The following is a 21,347-nucleotide window of genomic DNA, read 5'->3' as shown; positions in this document are numbered from 1 at the left end:
TATTATTTGTTTGTGTTTTTTTTTAAAAACTTTTTATTTGGTAAAAATATTATTCAAATCCCCGCTCAACAACTCATAAGTCCTGCGCTCCTTCCTGTAAAATTTCAAATTCAAACCAGTGGCTAATTCGTAAATAATACTAAAACCAGAACCAAACATGGCACAACAATCAAAACAACCTGTTCAGTTGAATAGTTTCTCACGCCGTTAACAAACCCAACGTCACGAAATTGAAAATAAATATATTTAATATTTAAAACAGTACAAAAATATAAAATTAGTATAAAAATAAAAAAATTCAAAAGAAAATATTCTTAATTAATATTAATCCAGTAAAAAAAATCTGACCTTGCATGAGAATTTTTCTTTAAATCAATAAATAAACTTTATTTTAAAAACAAACATTTATTCTCCAGTAAAAAACATTTCCAAAAACCACCCCAACAAACGGCGTGTGTTGACAGTTTATAATTTTTTTATAAAATTAATTTTAAAAACTCACATTATTATATTTATTTTAAATAATAAATTTTTTAAAACATTTCCAAATTTGGATAGTTAAAATGGTCCCAGTTTAACGCCTAGAAACATTTGCAAATAAGGCACGCAACAAACGCATCCTCAACCCTTCTCGGCTTCTCGCTGCTCTTTCCCTCGCCCCGCTTTAGCTCTCGCGCTAGTTTCCACATTCGCTCGGCGGACCATCCCTCTAGGGTTTCGGAGGCAGGGATTGAATCAGTGATCGGAAATCTTCTGGCGGTGTTCGAACTGCTGAGGTAAAAGTTTGGTTGCATTTTGTTGAGAAATTGTTGTTCGGTCTCGTTGTTTGGATAGGTCTGAGAAATTTTTAATTTGAGTTCGTGTTTCTTTTGATGAGGTCTTGGATGTGAAAACTTGCTTGTTTTGTATCTATTGTGGGTGTTTTGGTACAGTGGAGTGATGGATTTCGCTGTGATTTGTGACCTTAAGAACTCTTGGGCAGCTTGTTTCACGTTTTGCGGAGTGATTTGAGTTCTTTTAGGGTATTTGTATTGAAGCATCATGCATTTGATTGAGAAATGTTCAATTTTTATCTCGGATGATTTGCTCGTTAGTGTTGGGGTATGTGTAGAGATCAGCTTGTGCCCTCCGGTTCCATCATACACCTCACAAAAAATTCACTTAGGGCCGAGCCCTCAAAAAATGGGTCGGCTAATCAAGTCAGATCACAAAATAATTTAAGGCACATACATCACAATTAACTACAAACTATAAAGTTCTAGTTCTTTTTATGGATCTAATGGATATAGACACTGTAAAACCTTGGATCTTCTTGTTTAGAGATTGCTTAGAAACAAAGAAAGTGGCGTGGCTGCATTGAATCCATTGATAATGATGATGATAATTGGGCCTTATGGTTCTTCTAACTGATCACATGCAGAGGGGAAATGAAATCCTAATTCAGAAAATCTAATTTTGAATTTTTATGGGGCTATTATCATAGACTTGACGATTTTTCCCCCACACATAATATGATTAACATGTAACTCCACACATTCAAAATTAGATAATTAGGACCCTATTAAAACTTTAATTAGATCACCACAATTATGTCCATTCAAAATTTAAACATGATATGATAAACACAATGATAAACATCAGTTGTGTACATTTGCACAACTTATGCACGTAAATCTTTATATCCGTACATGATATGTGGTCACAACCCAATACTTGTTATTTTTATCCATGTTTTTTCCAACATTGAAAGTGGGATGCAGCTGCATTTGCCATTTGAATTGAGGACAATAATTTGCTGCTCCCCCTGACTATCACTGTGATGGGGTTTTGCTTGATTGGCATGAATTGATTCTCAATTTTGAAACTTAACATAATTTGATGCTCAGTGTCTTTGTTGATAACATCTATGTTGGAGCTCTATTGTGCCTGCTTTCACTCTGCACTTTTGAAGGATTCTACTATAAAGTTCGGTCAAGATATATGAAACTATTATCGCTCTGGGACTCTTTTTGTGTCTTTTTTAAGTTTTTTATACTAATTAATGCTTTGCTTGCTTCGGGCAAATTAAGTTATCTTTTTTGTTAATGGATTCAAAATCCTACTAAAAATTTTTAAGTTTTAACCTTTTGCTGCGTTGTTATTTTTTATTCTGTTTTTTTGGTCCAAATGCTATAGAACACCGCCATTTGACATTGCGGTTTATATCTTTTACTTTATTTTTGGGTTTGATGGGCGTATAACTTTATATTCTTTTTGTTGTTGCACACACCAGGTGAGTTGTAAACGAGGTTGTGTGTTGTGTTTTGTAGTTTAAGATGGTGGGAAGCATTGAAGACGCGAAACCCATTTCTGCTTCTCCAGTGCCAATTGCCTCCTCTCTTGTGGGGCAAAATGAAAGTAAAGAGAGCACAATTGGTGGTCGCAGAAAGAGAGGGCGGCCAAAGAAGCAGGCTGCTCCTCCGGTTGTGTCACAGAAGGCAACCAAAAGAGATGAGAATTTATGTAATGATGTAAACATGAGTGATGGTGGAAATGTGGAAACCTTAGTTCCTCATCATGTCGATGAGAGTTCTATTGCTGGTCGCAGAAAGGCACTTGGTCGATCAAGGAAGAGAGCAGCAGATGCCATAAAGGATCAAGTGGAACTATGTTCAGCTATTCCCTTAGCCTCCTTGAATCCTGTATCTGAAAACTGTGGGACCTCAGATATCACAGGAGTGAAGGATAATTTTGTCAAAGAAGGCAACTCAGATGGTCATTGTCGTAATTCTGTGAGTAGACCTAGGAAGCAAGACATTGTGAAGTGTGATCAAAACGACCATTTGAGTGGTGCTGCTACAAAGGATGGAGAGCCTGATGATGCTGAAGCTAAGAGTGATCACATGAAGGTGAAGGATACTTTGAGGTTGTTCAATAAGCATTATCTCCATTTTGTTCAGGTGAGCCAATTTGTTCAGAGCCTGTTGATATTTTTATATATATATATATATATATATTTATATAGTGGAGTAAAACATGGTTATCGCAAAAACCGCTTTATTATTTATTTATTTTTCTCATTTGTGTTGTGATTTGCTGGTTTTTTACTTGTGCATTGACCAATTTTGTTATTTGTCTGTGTCAAAGTTTATCCTATTTGTAATTTTAAAAGAAAACTGGTGAACTTAAGAGGAAATTTAGCCTTTTTTATCATACCTCTATTCAAACTTCTTGTTGATGTGGTCCTCTTTGTCATAAATGTCATGGTTTGAAACAAATTAATTGAAAAAACTATATGGTTCGCTGTACTTCTAGGAAAAGGTTATTGATGCCGAATATCCAAATATATCTCATCATATTTTTATAAATATGATAAGTCGTGTATTTTTGTCAAAATTGAGATAGTGTAAGATATTTAAATCAGATTCAAATTTATATTAAAATGAGATAAGACTTGCAATTTAAAAAAAAAAAATGCTAGCACTTAACTTCCAAGATTCTACAAGATAAAAAAAAATACAAGATAAAGTAGATTAGAAAAAAAAAAAAAAAAAAAAAAAGGCAAAAAGAGAAGATATATGGTAAACATGCAATATATAGTAGAAATTGATATTTTAGAAGATACTCGTAATCCTAAAGGTTGTGTTGCAGTGTAGAGCCGTACTGTTACAAGTCATAAACGACAAAAAAAACCATATTGTCCATCCATGTGAAGAAACGTGTCTTGCACCTACTGCTTATAATCCTAAAGGAAAGATTATGTTGCAGTTAGAGCTTTAGTTAGTATTGCTACAACTGATATACGACAAAAAAAAAGAAAAAGAAAAAAACACATTGTCCATCCATGTGAAGAAATGTGTCTTGCACCTATTGCCCGGTTGCACATAGTCAATAAGGAATCACCCATATTCAATGAGGAATTAGGTAGTACATGGTTCTCGAGGTATATGTTGGATTCACTTGGCGGAAACACTTTCTTTTTTGAAAGTTGTAATGGTTCCATGGTTTAGCCAATTGATTTGGTATATCATGTAACACTTGTTCATGTTTTGAAAGTTGTTATGGTTCCAAGATTTAGCCGATACCTTTTTTCCTATCTGGTAACACTTGTTTTTGTTAGTAAGTAGTTATGGTTCCCTTATAAAAAAAAATAGTTATGGTTTCAAGATTTAGCGGATAAAGTGATGGATCCAAGATTCATTTTCTATCTGGTATCAATTGTTGTTGATATTTGGAAGTAGTTATGGTTCCAAGATTCTGCCGATACATTTGACTCCATCTAGTATTACATGTTTTGGCGTATCTTTGGCGTATCAGTGTTCATATTTGAAAGTATTTACTGCTTTAAGATTCAGCTGATGTATTTTGCTTGTCCTATATCACTAGTTTTTGGCGTATATACTATTACTAGTACTTGTTTTAAATTTGTTATGGTTCCAACATTATCGGGTTTATCCACGGTTACTTGTTCATGTTTGATAGTAGTTATGGTTCTATAATTTGGTTCCACTTGTTTTTGGCATATCACTATCATTTATTCATGTTTGAAAATAGTTATGGTTTCAAAATTTTGCTGATACATTTGGCCTATCTGATAATAGCGATTACTTTCGAAAAGTAGTTATAGTTCCAAGCATCATCGCTTTAGGAATTTGATTTTGAACAACAATCTCTATTTTCTCGCATTGCTTTATTGTTTATATTTGCACATGTGTACGAAGTTTGATATGGCCTAAGATGAAATAAGTTTGCATTATGTTTGGTATGTTCCTTCTGACTTATGAATGCAAATAATAATTTTAGATCTGACAAGCTTATCATCAAGCTTGCTTGTACATAAACATGCTGAACATACTTGACCTAGCTTAAAATAGTTTGGGATTTCTGGGCTATGCTCTGCCTGGCTAATTATTTTTGGTTAGATACCTGCACATGGTAAGCTTTTTGCATGGTCTGGTTGAATTCTTCAGGCTGTAAGATGATTGAGTCTTAATCTTAAACAGGAGGAAGAGAGGCGATACAAGGAGGTGGAGGCAACACTTTCAAAAGCTTCAAATGCTGTGAAAGTAAAGGTATATATCTCTTTATTTCTGTTAGTTTATCTAATGTGGGATATGTACAAATGTTTGTTTTGTTTTACAGCCAAAAGGGGAAAACAAGAAAGTTGTAAATGCCAGCCCCAAGGCTTCTAAGTCATCTAAAGCACAAAAATCTAAGGTAGAAAGGTGTTAGAGTTTTATGATTTGTTTTAATTGTTGTAGGTTGTATTTTTCTGAAAGAGTTTTTGAGTATGATTAACATATTAGTGTTGTTTGGTGATATTCTCTCTGCTACACTAGGTTTCAACTGGTAATTTTTTTTTAATATCTTATCTAAGCCTAGTAAATTGAAATTTTCGTGGTATCTAAGGATTCGTGGCAACTTGTCTAAATATGGTCGCCTTTGTATATTTTTAAAACAAATCTAATAATGATGTGTTTTCCTTGTATTTTTTTATATTTATTTTCTGCTATTTGCATGCTCTAGAAATGAAGTTTATCTGCAGCTTTCATAGTCAAACAAGTCCACTTTTAGTTAAATATCCATATCAGTTAGGAGGTAGATATTTTAAGATCTTGAGTTCTGTAAATTCTCGAAGTTGTAAGGTCTGTGATGAGTTCTGTAGAGTATATAGGCGCTACCAATGCTAGTTGGAGGCCTTTCTGCTCTTTGTTCTTTTCTCTGCCACTTGATGGATGTAAAGTCATAAGTGGCAGTTCTTATTTGGTATATTTAACTTATTTTTCTTGCCTTATGATTTTCCAGTCGTGAAAAGAAAAATTCGGCTCTTGTTCATATTAAGGTAGTTCTTACTTCAACTTAAGCAAATAGACCTTTAGTCCCTCATTTCCTATATTTTACAATTGATTTTCCTGGATGCTTTTTTGTTCTTCAGCATCTCTGTTACAAAGAATCAAGTCATATTAGTTTCTAAATGGCTCACCTTCTTCAATTTCTGCAGGCAGAGGATGGTAATGAGGAAATTGTGAAACGAGCTTCAAAACGACCAGATCTTAAGGCAATTTCAAAGGCAAGTGGCTCTGTCCCTCTCTCTCTCTCTTTCTTTAAAATTTGCATTCACACTTCAGTTCTAACTTTTTTACAATTTCTATATAATTTTTGTTTGATAGCTTTTAAATTCTTTGTATTTTCCGTTTTGCTAGCAAACAAAACCAAACACACCAATTTAATTTAAAAGCTTAATCTGATATGAAGAAAGCTCTCCGCCCATATATTTAAAGTCAAATTTACAAATTATGCTGATGTGGAACTATTAGTTTCTCTAATGGGCTGGAGCATGTGTGTTGGGGTTTGAAGTGTGTATTGTGCTTATTTAGGGCATGAAGTTATTGTCATACTCACTGTTATGTTATTGCAGTTCATGAAAAAAAATTTTCCATCTGGTGTGTTAGTTCTTAAAAGACATCCTAAATTACTCTGTTGTTATTTTTGTGTATCTTACGGATACACCTATGAAGGTGTCCATATTTGTGTGCAAATAACTCAAATTTTTGCTATTCACTGATCTCCTTTTAAGTTGAATAATATATACAAGTTCTCTGCATTGGGTAAAAACTACTACAAATGGCACCAGTTACGGATTATCAACTTATTTTTAGTTATATGATGTGTTTTGTTGTAGTGGTTCAATTTTCAACACCTGAAATTATTTTCATGTTGTGTCCAAGTATTTTCTTAAGGAATTTTGGTACAAGTCTTACTAGAACTAATTTATTTATTGTAATATATTTTGCAGATGATTGAGGATCAAACAGTTCTTAACCATCAAAAGAGGATTGGTTCTATCCCTGGTTAGTTTTTTGTCACTGTCATCCTATTCATCAGGGAAATATCTTTGTTCTAGTGCCTATTGTTTTAGTAAAGACACAATTTTTTACAATGTAGCTGAATGCACAAATTCCTGATGCTTGTGTTTTGATAGGTGTTGATGTTGGACAGCAATTCTTTTCACGGGCTGAAATGGTTGTCTTAGGGTTACATGGTCATTGGCTCAATGGAATAGATTATATGGGCCAAGGTTACAGCAAATTGGTATAAACTCTAGATGTTTTGAAAGTTATCTCGTTAAGGTTGTTTGTTGCAACCTATTTAACATAGACTCAATGTGGGGAAACTGCTTTTATCATTGGAACTTGGCATATTTTGGATTTTGTAGGAGATGTACAAGCACCTCACCTTCCCAGTTGCTGTATGCATTGTTTTGTCTGGGATGTATGAGGATGACACTGACAATGCAGATGAGGTTGTTTATACTGGACAGGGTGGGCATGATTTGCTTGGCAGCAAGCATCAAATAAGCGACCAGAAGATGGCTCGTGGTAATCTGGCATTGAAGGTTTGTTTTATCTATTTTGTAATCATCCTACCAATTAATTTGTAAGTTTCAAGCTGCTATGATGCACTCCTTTAACTTTGTTTTGTGATGGTTCTTTTTCTTGTGTTTTCCTTCTTATTGTCAACTACTGGTGATATTTTCTGTTGTGTGTGCGTTTGAAATTTTTAGTCTCGTATGTCTGGCACTGAAGTGTGCATTGTTGTGCAGTTTTTTTCCAAGATCTGTTATCATATTTATTATATAGCTGATTGCTGTTTTGTTCAGAACAATGCAGATACTGGAGTGCCGGTTAGAGTTGTTCGTGGACATGAATCTACAAATAGTTATTGTGGGAAAGTTTATACATATGATGGTCTATACCAGGTTAGTAATCCATATTCAATTTTTTAGCCATAATACCTTTTGACATGGGTGGAACACAATATGGCCTGGCATGTGCAAGATTTGAAGGATTAGATGTTTGATGCATCTGATGGTGCATGAACAAAAAAAATGTCAGGATGTGTTTTAAAAATATATTTCAAGTATATTTTCTATATTGTGTTACTAGTCAAAATTTATATATCTCTTAATGTTAATGGCATATTGATGTTTTTCTTGTCACCTTGGATTCTTGATTATATGTGATTTATCTTGATAGACGTGAACTAAAATAATGCAAATTCACTGTCTTGAGTATTTGAATTAATGGGGTAAGGCAGGCATGATTTGAATAAAATTTTATGAGCTGTAAATTTGGACAAATTAGTCAATGTTTTGCCTGATAAAATAGGGGCTGAACTTTGAGAAGTATGGTCAGTCCTGAACTGTAAATTTTAGGGATGTTTGTTAACCCATTTTTTTATGTTGTGCCATCGTAGCCTACTAAGTATTGATAGCCCTTGTCTGAAGAAGGGCAGACATTTTTTTCTATTTCATTATAGAAGAATTGTTATCCTATTGTCTACACTGTACTTTTTTTAGAATCTCTTGAATGTTGACGACTAAATCTTAGTAGTTTGGGAATTGAAAAGGCAAGACTACTTGAAAGCTGAAAGATCTTCCCTTGTATTGAAAGGAATATTTATATTTTCCTTATTCATTGTACAACAATCTTATCCTATTTTGTACAATACACTGTTTGAATCTCTTCTTTATTCAAATGTATGGTGATTTTCTGTAAAATTGGAAGGGCCGTTGATATTTATTCAGGAAGGTTAAGGCATGGAGATGTTGTAAATTAAGGGTGTTAGATATTGGTTTTACTGGCTGTTTGATTAGTCAATGTTGTTCCATTCTCCTTATTTTAAGTTTTTTTTCTTTGCTCACTCCAATTGTTATTGTGATTTATTCTGTGTCTAGTGGTTGACATTGATTCTGTTCATTTTTCTGGTAGGAAATCTATTTTTTTTTTTTTTTTTTTTTTTTTTAATTTTTTTCTTCTTCAGGTTATTAAGTGGTGGGGAGAGAAAGGTGTCTCGGGATTCACTGTATTCAAATATAAATTGAGGCGGCTTGATGGTCAACCTAATTTAACCACCAAACAGGTGTCTTAACAAATCTTGCGTATCACTTTTCAATTGCTTTTACTTCCCTAGTATGTGGATCATATATAAAGGGCTGTTTGTTTGCTGGTGTGCGGATCCTATTTTGATCTTGGTCTGAAAGACTCTTGCATGTGAAGTGGTATGTCTGTCAGGGATCTTTAAATTTTGGTATGCCTTGATGGTTTGATTGCCGTATCAAAAGGGTCTCTGTGACCCTTGTAATCAGAGATTGACTTACCTCCTATTTATTTTGTTATCTTGTTGGTTCCTCTTTTATTTTTTCTTAAGTTTGAAATCTTTTTGTTTCACAGGTTCATTTTGCTAGAGCTCAGGCACCGCGATCCATTTCAGAATTACGTGGGTATGAAAATTTTGCTTTATTCTTAAGAAAAGAACTTTCCTTTCTATTTAAAGGCACTGGGTTGCACTGCCCAAGCCAAAATGGAGAAATTATTGTTTGTGTTTTAGAATTCAAGATGCATTCTGGTTTCAACTCTATCTTTAAGCCAAATTTATTTTAGGCTTGATTCATTAATCTATATTTAAGCCTGTGAACTCAGCTGACTAAACTCCTTTTTTATGTTAGTCCTGGTTTAATTTGAAGCTGAAGTCCCATGTTAACTATTGTGTATATTTTCTTCTGTGGCAAGCATGCTAAGAGTCCTCTGTTGGCAGGTTGGTTTCTGAAGATATTAGTGATGGCCAGGAAAATTTACCGATCCCTGCTACCAATGAGGTGGATGATCCTCCTTTTGCTCCTAAAGGTTAGCGAAACTTTCAGTTTTTGTTCTTGTGTCTAACCTTGTTGTTTGTGTTCATTTTCATAAGTTTACTTCTAAACAGTCACAGCAAGAGTAACTGTGATAATTTATTGAACACGCTGCATGACATTAAGGGTGGTACTTAACCTGGGGTTTAATATTGCCCTCAGATAGTACTGTAAATTATTATAAAGAGGTTGTTTTGGTGGATGATTCCTGAACCCTTGTTATCCAGATTTGTCTGATCAATTCCCTCTCCTTACTTTCTATACAAAATCATTTATCTATGTTGTTTTAGCAGTTTCCAAGGGTGGTGATATGCTAAAAATTGTTGATAAAGAAATTTGTTTGAAGCCAATGGGTGTTGAAATTGAAAGTCTTCTGTTCACTGTTGTGGTGTCAAAGTGAATCCTGATTATTTGTATGCTATAGGCTTTGTGTACAGTAAAGCAATGCGGACAGCTAAAGATTTGAAGATCCCTTCAGATGCTGTTGGCTGCGACTGTGTTGGTGACTGTGTTGATCTACGGAAATGTGCCTGTGCTGGTTTGAATGGTTTTGATTTTCCATATGTTCGGAAAGATGGTGGCAGGTAGATTTGAATGAGAATTGACATTCTTTGGATCTTTATATATATCTATATATTGCCTGATTTATTTCCACTAATGCAATTGGAGTGTTTGTTGCAAGTATTTAGGAATGCATGGTGTGATCATTCTGTGCTTTGCACCTCACATGATTACTCAGTTGTACTTGTGTCCTTAATAGTAGCCTTTTTATACCAAATATCTATTAGAGGAACTAATAATATATTGGTTAACTTAGTAAATTATGGATCTGAATATACAAGCCTATGGTCTCTCATCCTGTAAGTTTAAGTTATCGGGATAAATAGTACCCAAATATTATTTTTGGTTTGTGTCTAACATGGTATGTGTTAGAGCTTGATTAATTGATCTGTTTGCGAGAGAGCTGGCTAAAAATAGACTAGCATATATACAATGGGACATACTAGTGTAATTTTTTGATTGAATTAGTATCATATAATATATTTGGTTTGCATCTAGCAACAGTCACTTTGACTCACTTAGACAATCCTACAAAGATTTAGGATGTAGAAACTTTTGTAGGTGTTCAAGTTGTATGCCGCCAGTTCCTGGTTTTGGTTCTTGTTTTGTTAGGCCATCTATGCCTTTCTCACCAAAGTTTATGCTGCCTTTGATCAGGTTGGTGGAGGCCAAAGATGTTGTATTTGAATGTGGTCCGAACTGTAGTTGCAATTGTAGCTGTGTAAACAGAATATCTCAGCGGGGGCTGAAGTATCGTTTGGAGGTTTATTATATCTCACCATTCTGAGCAACCTAAATCTTTGATAAAACTTATCCATTCTCATCCTTTCCTAACTGGACTTATCTGACAGGTATATCGAACACCAAAGAAGGGCTGGGCTGTTAGATCTTGGGATACCATACCTTCTGGCGCACCTGTATGTGAGTACATAGGTGTACTTGAAAGGAGTGATGAAGTGGACAGTGTTTCTGAAAACAGTTACATTTTCGACATAGATTGCTTACAAACAATGAAAGGCCTTGACGGCAGAGAGGTTGTCACTGATGAACATTTTCTTTCTTAGTTTTGGATTAGCTAAGTTCTTCCATACATCTATTTGTCTGTTGGTTAGACAACCATGTGGTAAGGGCATGATTGTTTTTGACAGCTTCCATCAAGCTGATAATTTTTCATTTTGTTTTGGCAGAGACGTCGTGGAGCCTTGGCTTCGCTCTCAAACATTGATGATAAGCAGTCAGATGTCCCAGAATACTGTATTAATGCAGGCTCAGTGGGTAATGTTGCTAGGTTTATTAACCATAGTTGCGAGCCAAACCTCTTCGTTCAGTGTGTTTTGAGCTCACATCATGACTTCAAAATGGCGAGGGTGGTGTTGTTTGCTGCAGATACAATACCTCCCTTGCAGGTTACACTTCTGTTTGGAATTTGTTTTCGGTCTCATCCTCTATGATAAACCATACATACAACACATGCTTTAGTTTTGCAGAATTTTCCCAAAGAGCAATTAGAATGCTGAGGATGCTAACATGTTCTTATTTTATATGTGATGCAGGAGCTCACATACGATTATGGCTATGCATTGGACAGTGTTGTAGGACCAGATGGAAAAGTTAAAACTCTTAACTGCTATTGTGGGGCGACAGGATGCAAGAAAAGATTATACTGATTGTCAAATTTGATGATTGGTGTATTTTAATTTGTTCAGATGGGATGGGGCAATTGTTATAGTTGTAATTTTTCTTTGAATAGAGACGGTTAAAGTTCTCCCCTGGCATTTTAGCAAACATGTAATGTTTGGTTTTGTCATAAGAGTGTTGTTTACTAAATGTATGTAAAAATATGAACTAGATTTAGTTTACTAAATCTAAATTTTGTTTTTTTTGTTTTTTTAAAGAGATACTCAACTGATGTCAGATGACTATCTTTTTAAAACTGAATGCTATGACAATGTGCCTTGTCATTTTGTTTTCTTCTCTTCTTTAAGACCAAGTTTTGTTGGGTGATGATTTATGTTCTTTCAGCCAGATGTCTTCTAACACCATGTAAATTTATTTTTAAAGATAATTAACATTGAAATAAATATGTCGAACAATTAATAAAAAAAATTGATATTTTATAGACATATAGTATGATTTAAAAAAAATATATTAAAGTTTAATTTAAAATATTTAATTTTTCATTAGTATTATTATGCAAGTGTAATATTTGAAAATGATTCTTTAGCTCCATGCTATTATCCTCTAACCAAACATACCCTGAAGAATGAGAATATTAGGGTAATATTTGTGATAATATCATACATGAATATATGCATCTGAGGTTCAAATTGAATATGATGTGCTTGAATTTACATGTGAGCTAAACAAGTAGCATTCAAGTGAGTAGTGTATAATCAGAAACCAGATGGTCAAAAAACCATTGTGAAGAAATTATTGGAGAATATTCAAGAAGTTCAAATCCTTTGAATACATCACAATTTGCACATATTTTCAGTAAAATTAAAACTGGAAACATACATCCTAATCACAAACTTCTTCAAAGAGATCAAAACCGGCACGATTTGACAATATCATGAGAAATACACAGAAAGACACTTAAGTTAACAAAAACAAGTATGACAAAATCAAGTGGATGTTGTAGCTGATCATGAATTCAATTGATCCATTTCAGCGGTAAAGCATTAGGTTCGAGATACCATGATCCTTGCGGAATACAATCGTTTCTTGTTAATCGAACTGCGAAAGCAGGAATTTGATGTGAGAAACTGAGCATTTCTATTTTCGATATTTGCTGTGTTAAGTGGAATCCCCCATGCGATTTCCTATGAAACAAGGTCATGCATCCTGGCACTTCAATCAAGTTACAAACCCTAATACCATTTTCCTCTGAGTAGTCAGAAAGTATCTCAACTATCCGGCATTGGTAGCCAACCAAATCAGACTTTTTCCATCTAATGTTCCAATTCTTGTACATTGCCCAAATTTCGCCTTTTCTTGGAAAAATTCTGTAGAAAGAATTCATTGAAATCTTATGACAATCAACAATGTGTGAGAACCTCGACATTTCCATGCTAACCATTCTATTGCCAGCATGGAATACACCGCATACGATTGGCAGGCTTTCTTCATTAGTCATCGTATGATTTTCTAAGAATGCCACACATACTTTACTGGGTGGAACTACATAATGTACTTCGACGAAAGCCCGAGGCATTGCATCAGGACCAACATATACTGCCCATACTTGACCGGCCTTGAAATCATTAGCTGACCAGTTTGGTTTTTGGTTTTCGACATTTCTGAATTTAATCTCTTCAGTTGTTTCATGAGCTGTTGTAACAGCTAAACTGACCAAATTATGAGGGACAGCCATAGGATCAAGCTCCAACATGCCACAAGTAATGCCATGAATCTCTCCGCCTACAAAACGAAATGCGGGGATGCTGTGAGAAAACATGACCGTATTGCTAGCAGAAATCTGAAAACATATCTCCTTTCCTCTCTTTAACCTTCTCTGATACACATTCCTGAATCCATCAACCTTTGCCAGACGGACAACACTAACACCAACATCTTTCATATAATCTGTCAAAATCTCGACAATTTCAAAGCCACTGCTTTTCCTCAATCCAGGCTTAGAACACCATTCAGTATTCCAGTCTTTATAAATAGCCCAAACCTCGAACTTTCGAGGAAATACCTCGAGCGATTGTTTCAGTTTATAGTTTGAAAGGATGTGCGAAAACATCATATGCCCATTCAGAGTAGTTTTAGTTGTATCTATGTTATACTGTCCACAAGCAGCAGGTAAGCCAGAATTGCACCACAGCTTCTCAAACATCGATTCCGGGCATGGCTTGAACCATCTCACTTGCATTAGAAATCCAGGGTGGATACTATCTATTTGAGCATAACGACATGGTCGGTTCTCTTCATCATAAACCACCCAAACCTGACCAACAGAGAAGAGGCCCGGTTTCCGAATGTTATTAAAATCATAATAATCAATTTGATTAGCAATGCAATTCGATTTCTGATGACTGTCTTCTAACAATGGAACAGTGTCACCATTTTTTTCACAGTAATGTGTTCCTGCAACATTACCATACAGAGTAAATTCATTACACATACTGGCAATGCAAATTAAAAATTCTGTCAATAAATGTCACAAACCATGCCATACCATTTCGTTTTGCATCAAAAGCGGCACGTTTAACCGGATCAGAGAGCACAGTGTAAGCATTGTCCAGAAACTCGAGGGCCAGATTAGTGCCTGGGAAATGCTCCTTTATGGGTTTCAATAAGGAAACCAGCTTATGATATTGTTCTTCAATGACCGAACTCTCTACTGAAGGGAAGAGCTGCAGAAGCCAGTAGTAGTCTACGCCACAGCCCGGGAGTTCAATCTTAGAGGAGCATAGGATCTCACAAACAAGAAGCATTTCATCATTGTATTCCAAATTATGAAATTTCTTCAATGCCTTTTGTATGATGATCCTTGCGCCGATATAATCTTTGTTTTGGATTTTCTCCGCAACAACTTGTTTGACATGAGCTAGCTCCGCATTGCCGCTATCACATTCCATCCTTCGTCTACGAAGTTTTAAGAGAATAAATATCTTTGCAATGAAATCAAACTATAAACATAGAACAGCAGAAAAATACAAGTAAAAATTTCCTAAAGAGCAAGTGATCATCAAAAGCTGTGAATTTTCATTAAGAGAATCACAGAAATAAAGACAAGTTAAGAAGTTCTGATGAGTTCACAATGGAAATGGAAATGGAAATGGAAATGGTTAGTTGTGATTCAGAAGCAAACATATAGAAATAACTTAGAAACATTGGATATAATCTCAATTTCCTAAGCATTGACACTGGGCATTGAAGATTTATGCAAGTCCTTCAATAATTGGAAGAAAAGGAACAGAAAGGATGAAACATAATAAATGTACAAAAATGAAGAAACAAATCATGTCATACATTTTTCACATCAATGAAAAAGGATGAAAGTTGTAATTGAAGCTATAGCACTACAAATCAAATGATATGCATATGAAAATATACCAAAAAAAAAAAAATTGCAGAGTAACCTTTAGGGTTAGGGTTCTTGCTTCCCATTGTTTTGACAAATCATAAAAATAGTTAAATCAGTACAAAACTGTTACAAGTAAAAGTCTCCAAACCCTAAAATGAATATGAAATGCACTTCAAAGAATCACAGCTGTTTTTCTGGGAACCAACGAGATTGAAAAACTTTTTTCACTGTTCAACTTTCCTTTCATTTTTGCACATATGTCCTCTAAAAGAACAATAATTTGAAGGCTTTCCTTCGACGACTATAAATTGGGTGTATGTATGCCCTTTATTTCCTGTGATTACAAAAAATTTTGAAATAAGTGAGTTTTTTAAAAATTAATATGTTTAGGGCTTTTTTCCAATACGCCATTTTTTTTAATTATTTAAATAACTCCATGTTAAAACTTATTCATCAATATGAGTTTTAAAACATCACATTATGTAATGTCATCACGCATGTGATAAGTTGATCTTTAAGATAATTATTATTTTTTATTTCTATCCTTCAATTTTGAAAAATCATAAAAATGAGATTTTTTTTATTTTTAAACCATTTTTAAGGTTTTTTAAAAATTAATTTTTTTTCAATCATATTTATTTTGGGAAAATATGTTGATGTTGTTATTATTATTATTATTAAAATAAGAATTATTTTGCATGTTTTTTAAAATGTATTTGGGGTTTAAATTGTTTGAAATTATTTGTCTTTATTTTTTAAAATATATTTCGATGTATTTATTATTATATGAATTATTTTGCATTTTTAAAATGTATTTGTGGTTTGAAATCTACAATAAACAAATTTATTCTCTATAAAATATTAAATAAATAAATAATAAACACATCAAAATAAAAAAATAAAGACAAATAGTTTAAAACAATTTAAATCACAAATACGTTTAAAAAATATGCAAAATAATTCATATTTTAATAATAATAATATATTTTCCAAAATAAATACTATAGAAAAAAATTAATTTTTAAACATTAATAATAACTTAAAAATAGTTTAAAAATAAAAAAATATCTCATTTTTGTGATTTTCTAAAAAGAGAAGGATGTGAATGAAAAAAACTAAAATGTTCATATTTTTAAAAATCTAACTCATCAAATGGGTAATGACATAACATGATGTGATGTTTTGAAACGCATGTTGATTTGAATAAATTTCACAAGGTGTTATTTAGATAATTAAAGAAAAAAGTAAAATCATATTGATAAAAAAAAACTCTATGTTTTAGAAAAAGACCATATTTTTTAAAAAATGTGGTTAAAAAAAAACCATTTTGCCATTTACAAAAAGAAAACAACATGATAAAAAAACCAAACCAAAGAAATCATAAATAATATAAAATTTTATTATTTATTTTTTAAAATAAAGTTATATGTAAATAATGCTCCGTCTTTTCTTTTTTTAGTTGCTAATTTTACCCAATTCATAAGGATAAAGAAAAGTTGGTTATTAGGTGTAGTTGGTTATCTTATTTTATAAAAAAATTCTATTATTTTCCAAAACTACCTATATTTAAAAATTAAAACTCCACTAATGCTTAGTTGATTGTTTTTTTAAATTTATCTTTTATATTTAATATATTTCTACAACTTTCAATAAAATATCATTATTTTTTTAATTATCCAAATCTTAAATTCAAACTTTTAATCTCAAACGATAAACTGAAAATTTCTTCCTTACATCCTAAGATTTAGAGCTTAGGTAGGGTTTAGAGTTTAGGATTTTAGGGTTTAAGTTTTTAGATTTTTTTGATATATGATTTTGTAATATTTGGGTGTAAAATTTTATATATGATTTTATAATTTTTTTTTAAAATTTTAAGAATTTAAGGATTTTTAATATTTAAATTTGAAATTTATATGAAAAAAAAGAATGACGTGTATGATGACATAGATGACAAATTAGCATATATTCGGTAAAAATAACATCGCTCATATTTATTAAATTATATTTTAAATAAAAGTATTTTTAAAAAATTAATATAATTTTTGTATGAATTTTAGATTTATAATTAATTTTAATTAATTTTTTAATTTATATGAATTAGTTAAGATAGACAAATAAAAAAGACCGAGGATACCATCTCAATAATTTTTCCAGACGGTAAACCCAAAATTATATAAAATCCTGTACTTTTATATGCCATAAAACCCTCTACTTTAAATACTAAACCAATTTGAGACAATGGATTTTTTTTTATTTAAAAAAAAAAAACAGGCCATAAAAAATGGGGTTGTAGAGCATCCAAAGCCATGAACACTAGACAAGAATATCACTTTAAATGTTTTTGGCCATACCTTGTTTCATGTGTAGCTATCCACATTAGTATCTCATTGTGTTGTGGTCCTTACATACAATACCGACAAAGTCTTTGATTTTTTCTTCTATCCATATTTTTCAGGAAATCACCAAATTATTTATGTTTAAAATAAATTCTTAAATTCCATATATTTAAATTTCTCCATTTATGCTTATGTTTCCCAACAATGTTAAATTAATTAATTTTATTATTTGACAATAAACAAGATTTTATATTTACTAATTATGTAGATTTTTTTTTTTTGTTATATTTCATTTCAATTTTTTGATGCAAAATTTTATATCATAAATAAGAGGAATATTGTAATGATTATCAAATAAAGCCTAGATTTCTTATTTATTTTTTGTAAGGATGAAAGGCACTTAATTAGATAGAAGACATAGAACGACCACTGACAAATAATTATGAAAATGATTATTTTTTAAAAGCTTTATTCTAGTTTTTGTCTCTGTCTTTCTACTCTTAATATGTCACCTAACCAATTTTGATGGTTGAGAATAATTTATCTACATTCTTAACAGTGATTATGTATTTTATTCATGGTCTCTTTATCCAACTTGCTATACAATAGATTATAATAATTATATGTCCAACACCTTTTAATGGTTTATTTTTTTTTAAAAAAAATATTATGTGTTTTTTAAATTAAAAAGATGAAAAATTAAAACAGAATTTGAATAATTTAACCCACAAACATTGGAAGATGCGCAGTCGTTGTTTTCCCCCCATGTGCAGCCATGATATTGTTTTTGTTTTTTGGTGTTTTTTTCCCTCTCTATAAAAAATCCTAAAAAGATGAGATTTATAATGAGGTCATTGTACTATTACAAGGTGTACTTTTTAAAAAAATATTTATTATTTAAGCTTTGACAAGGAGCCCCCAATGACAACTTAAAAAAAGAGAAGGAATTAATTTAAAATTACAGTGAAATAATTGTAACTTTTTAGGGTGTCTTGTTGCAAGTTTGACCGGCAAAGCTTTGTGAGTTGTGCTCACATGATTTATTTTTAATATTTTTATTGTACTCCAACTCCACTCTTTCAAGACTTTAACTTGGTACAATTATTTGATTGTAATTCAATTGGAAAAAAATTAATTATAATTATGTATTAATAATATTCAATTATTTTTGTTGCAAGACCTGTCCAGATAATTCTGAATTCAATTGGATAAGTTATTCATTATATTAATCTGTAAAAAAATTAATTAGATGGATGATGGCATTTCTTTTTAAATTTTTTTTAGTCCAAACTGATTTTTTCCAATCAAAATAAAATTACTGTTTTAAAATTTTTATTTCATACCAATAACTTGGCTTGCCTTTTATTAATATTTATTGAGTTAAAAAATTACTGGTAGTAATGTTAAAAAAAAACATAATTTTTATTTTATGATAATTGCAACTACAAATCAAGTAAAGGAAAAGAAAAGAAAAGAAATAATCAGGACTATCAAGTGATATAGCAGGTCTTTTTTCCGGTCACTTGCTTCGGTGCTTGTTTTATCTTCGGTGGGCCCGTTAAGGAAAAGAGAGCAGCAAAAGAGATGAGAAAGGGTGGAACGAGTGGGCCCCAGCCAAGAACGGAATGATTTCAGAGCCTATGAGAGTGGGACCCATGATTGAACCCCCTTCACTATTAATTAATATTATATATGGAAAAGAAAGCCTTAAAGCAAAGTCTAAAGAGAGATTCTTTTCTTTTCTTTTTCTTTTTTATTTAAATTATCCAACATTTATCAGAAAGAGAAAACAAAAATTTATCTTTTACTTGATATTTTAAATAAATTATATCTTTGGTTTAGTAATTTTAATTTATTTTTATTATTTTTTTTAGATACCCAGTATAGAAAGTGAAGCGCCTGTAAGAGGTTAGGATTAATCATTCAACCTATGCGTCCTCACTCCTCACTTGAGGACGCAGGGTTTGAGTGACAAATTCAAATTAATCACTATTATTTCTAGCAAAATTTAAACTCACTCACACTTGTTTTTCATAATGTGGCCTTACTGTTAGATTATGAGCTATTTGATATTTATTTTAATTTTCTCCCTCATTTTTAAATAAATAATTTTTTTTATTTATATTAAAATATGAACTTTTAAAATTGAAATTGATTTTATTTGATTAACATATAAGATTCTAAAAATTATTTTATGCTTTAAATTAGAGGCCAAATATTAGATTTTAATAAATTTTTTATTGGATTCATGTGTGAATTTTTCTTTTTTTACTATAATGGATCCAAATTTATAACTTTGCTTATTATAAAATATAAAAAAAAAAACCAATTATCTTTTTATTTATTAGTACTTAACCTCTTGTATGAGATGTTTGTGTCTCACTAAAGAGACAAATTTGAATATTGGCTCACATAAAATGAGAGCACAGTGTGTTGAAATGATAACTTCATAATTATATAATTTTTTGATGTGATTTATTTATATATTAATATATAAGGGAAAGAGTGTTTGAGTAGAGGAGTTTTTTTATTTTCATGGAACTTTATTTTAGTTTTTTTATTTAATGGATGTTTTGATGTTAAAAATATAAAAAAAATAAAGAAAAGTTTATTGGTATGTTGTAAATTCATTAAGCCTTTCAAAGGATATCTTTTGATAGAGACATTAGGGAGCTATGCATGTTGTATTACCTATTCACTAACAAGTGCGTGGCATTTCAAGAAAGTGAAAGAAAGGGCGGCTAGCCTCATTTTTTTTCTTTATAGCTTCGATGACTTCTGTTTTGTCCAAAATAAAAATAAAAATAAAAATAAAAATAAAAATAAAAATTTAAAGATGTCATTTTTTTTTTCTATAGCTAACATATATTCACACACATTGAGATAACTACTCCCTCCGTTTTTAAATACATATTTTAACATAAAAAAACAATCAAATTATTAAATTATCCATCTCTTGAAACTATGCATTTTATTTGGGATTATAAATATTACTCTCTTCATTTATATAACTTAGAAAATTGAAGATGGGTAAAATTAAAAAAAAATAAATAAATATTGCTTTGATATTATAAAACGACAACTATTTTGAAATACTTTTTTTTCTTAAAACAACATGTATTTTGGAACAGAATGAGTAATAACTTAACTTTAATATTAGACCCATCAAAGCAGCTAACTTCTTGGACAACTCAATGATAGGAAGGACTGATAATTCATTTATGATAAATTGATAATTATTTTCGATGTGCCACCAATACTTTTGTTCGTTTATTAACATTTTTTAATCACTCCTGAATTATGTAATATATCTCAACTACATTTATTTTATTGTATTATTCCATTATTTTATTATCTTTTATTATATTAATAATTGTTATTTATTTTTATTAAAAAAATTAATATAATACAATGTTTATTTATAAACTAAATATCCTACATTAATTTGATTCACAAAACTTTAAAAATGTGTTGATTTCATTAGTCAACCGAAAAGATGATTTTTTTTCCTTATATATGTGTTAAATAATATTAAAAAAATAAATCAAAATAAAAATAATATCATTCACTCATGTTTATAATTTTTTGGTCTATTAGCATCAAGAAATTTATGTAGGGTATTTATATTTTTACTAAAAAAAAATTGAGTTCAAATCTCAATTCATATCAGATGGGTGAATAAATATATTGAGATAAATAAAATAATAATCACCCCATTTCTAGGAGAATAATGACAAGCTCAATG

The 21,347-nt window shown here is 31.5% G+C and overlaps 2 protein-coding genes across 3 annotated transcripts; one reads left to right on the top strand and one right to left on the bottom strand.

Moving 5' to 3' along the window:
• Window positions 1-609: 609 nt before the first annotated feature.
• Window positions 610-12,200, top strand: LOC120250058 (histone-lysine N-methyltransferase, H3 lysine-9 specific SUVH4). 2 transcript variants are annotated; one of them, XM_039258812.1, is made up of 17 exons: window positions 610-776; window positions 2,310-2,939; window positions 4,983-5,051; window positions 5,122-5,196; window positions 5,981-6,049; window positions 6,776-6,830; window positions 6,962-7,071; window positions 7,196-7,375; window positions 7,640-7,738; window positions 8,803-8,901; window positions 9,213-9,262; window positions 9,577-9,665; window positions 10,095-10,254; window positions 10,889-10,994; window positions 11,083-11,265; window positions 11,419-11,637; window positions 11,785-12,200. In XM_039258812.1, exons 2-17 carry the CDS (start codon window positions 2,316-2,318, stop codon window positions 11,896-11,898), a joined length of 2,301 nt encoding a protein of 766 aa, XP_039114746.1. In that variant the 5' UTR covers window positions 610-776; window positions 2,310-2,315; the 3' UTR covers window positions 11,899-12,200. The 2 variants fall into 2 exon arrangements, with proteins under 2 accessions (XP_039114746.1, XP_039114745.1); XM_039258811.1 differs by having other exon boundaries at window positions 2,273-2,939.
• Window positions 12,201-12,763: 563 nt separating this feature from the next.
• LOC120283261 lies at window positions 12,764-15,474 on the bottom strand. The gene is made up of 3 exons (XM_039289897.1): window positions 15,322-15,474; window positions 14,415-14,824; window positions 12,764-14,323 (listed from the first exon to the last, which is right to left on the bottom strand). The coding sequence occupies exons 2-3, from the start codon at window positions 14,815-14,817 to the stop codon at window positions 12,885-12,887; spliced, it is 1,842 nt and encodes a 613-aa protein (XP_039145831.1). The 5' UTR covers window positions 14,818-14,824; window positions 15,322-15,474; the 3' UTR covers window positions 12,764-12,884.
• Window positions 15,475-21,347: the final 5,873 nt, after the last annotated feature.

This window comes from Dioscorea cayenensis, chromosome 19 (genome assembly GCF_009730915.1).
Source record: "Dioscorea cayenensis subsp. rotundata cultivar TDr96_F1 chromosome 19, TDr96_F1_v2_PseudoChromosome.rev07_lg8_w22 25.fasta, whole genome shotgun sequence".
Classification (NCBI taxonomy): domain Eukaryota; kingdom Viridiplantae; phylum Streptophyta; class Magnoliopsida; order Dioscoreales; family Dioscoreaceae; genus Dioscorea; species Dioscorea cayenensis.
The sequence above is the reverse complement of the archived record's forward strand: the minus strand, read 5'-3'. Positions and strand labels throughout refer to the sequence as shown.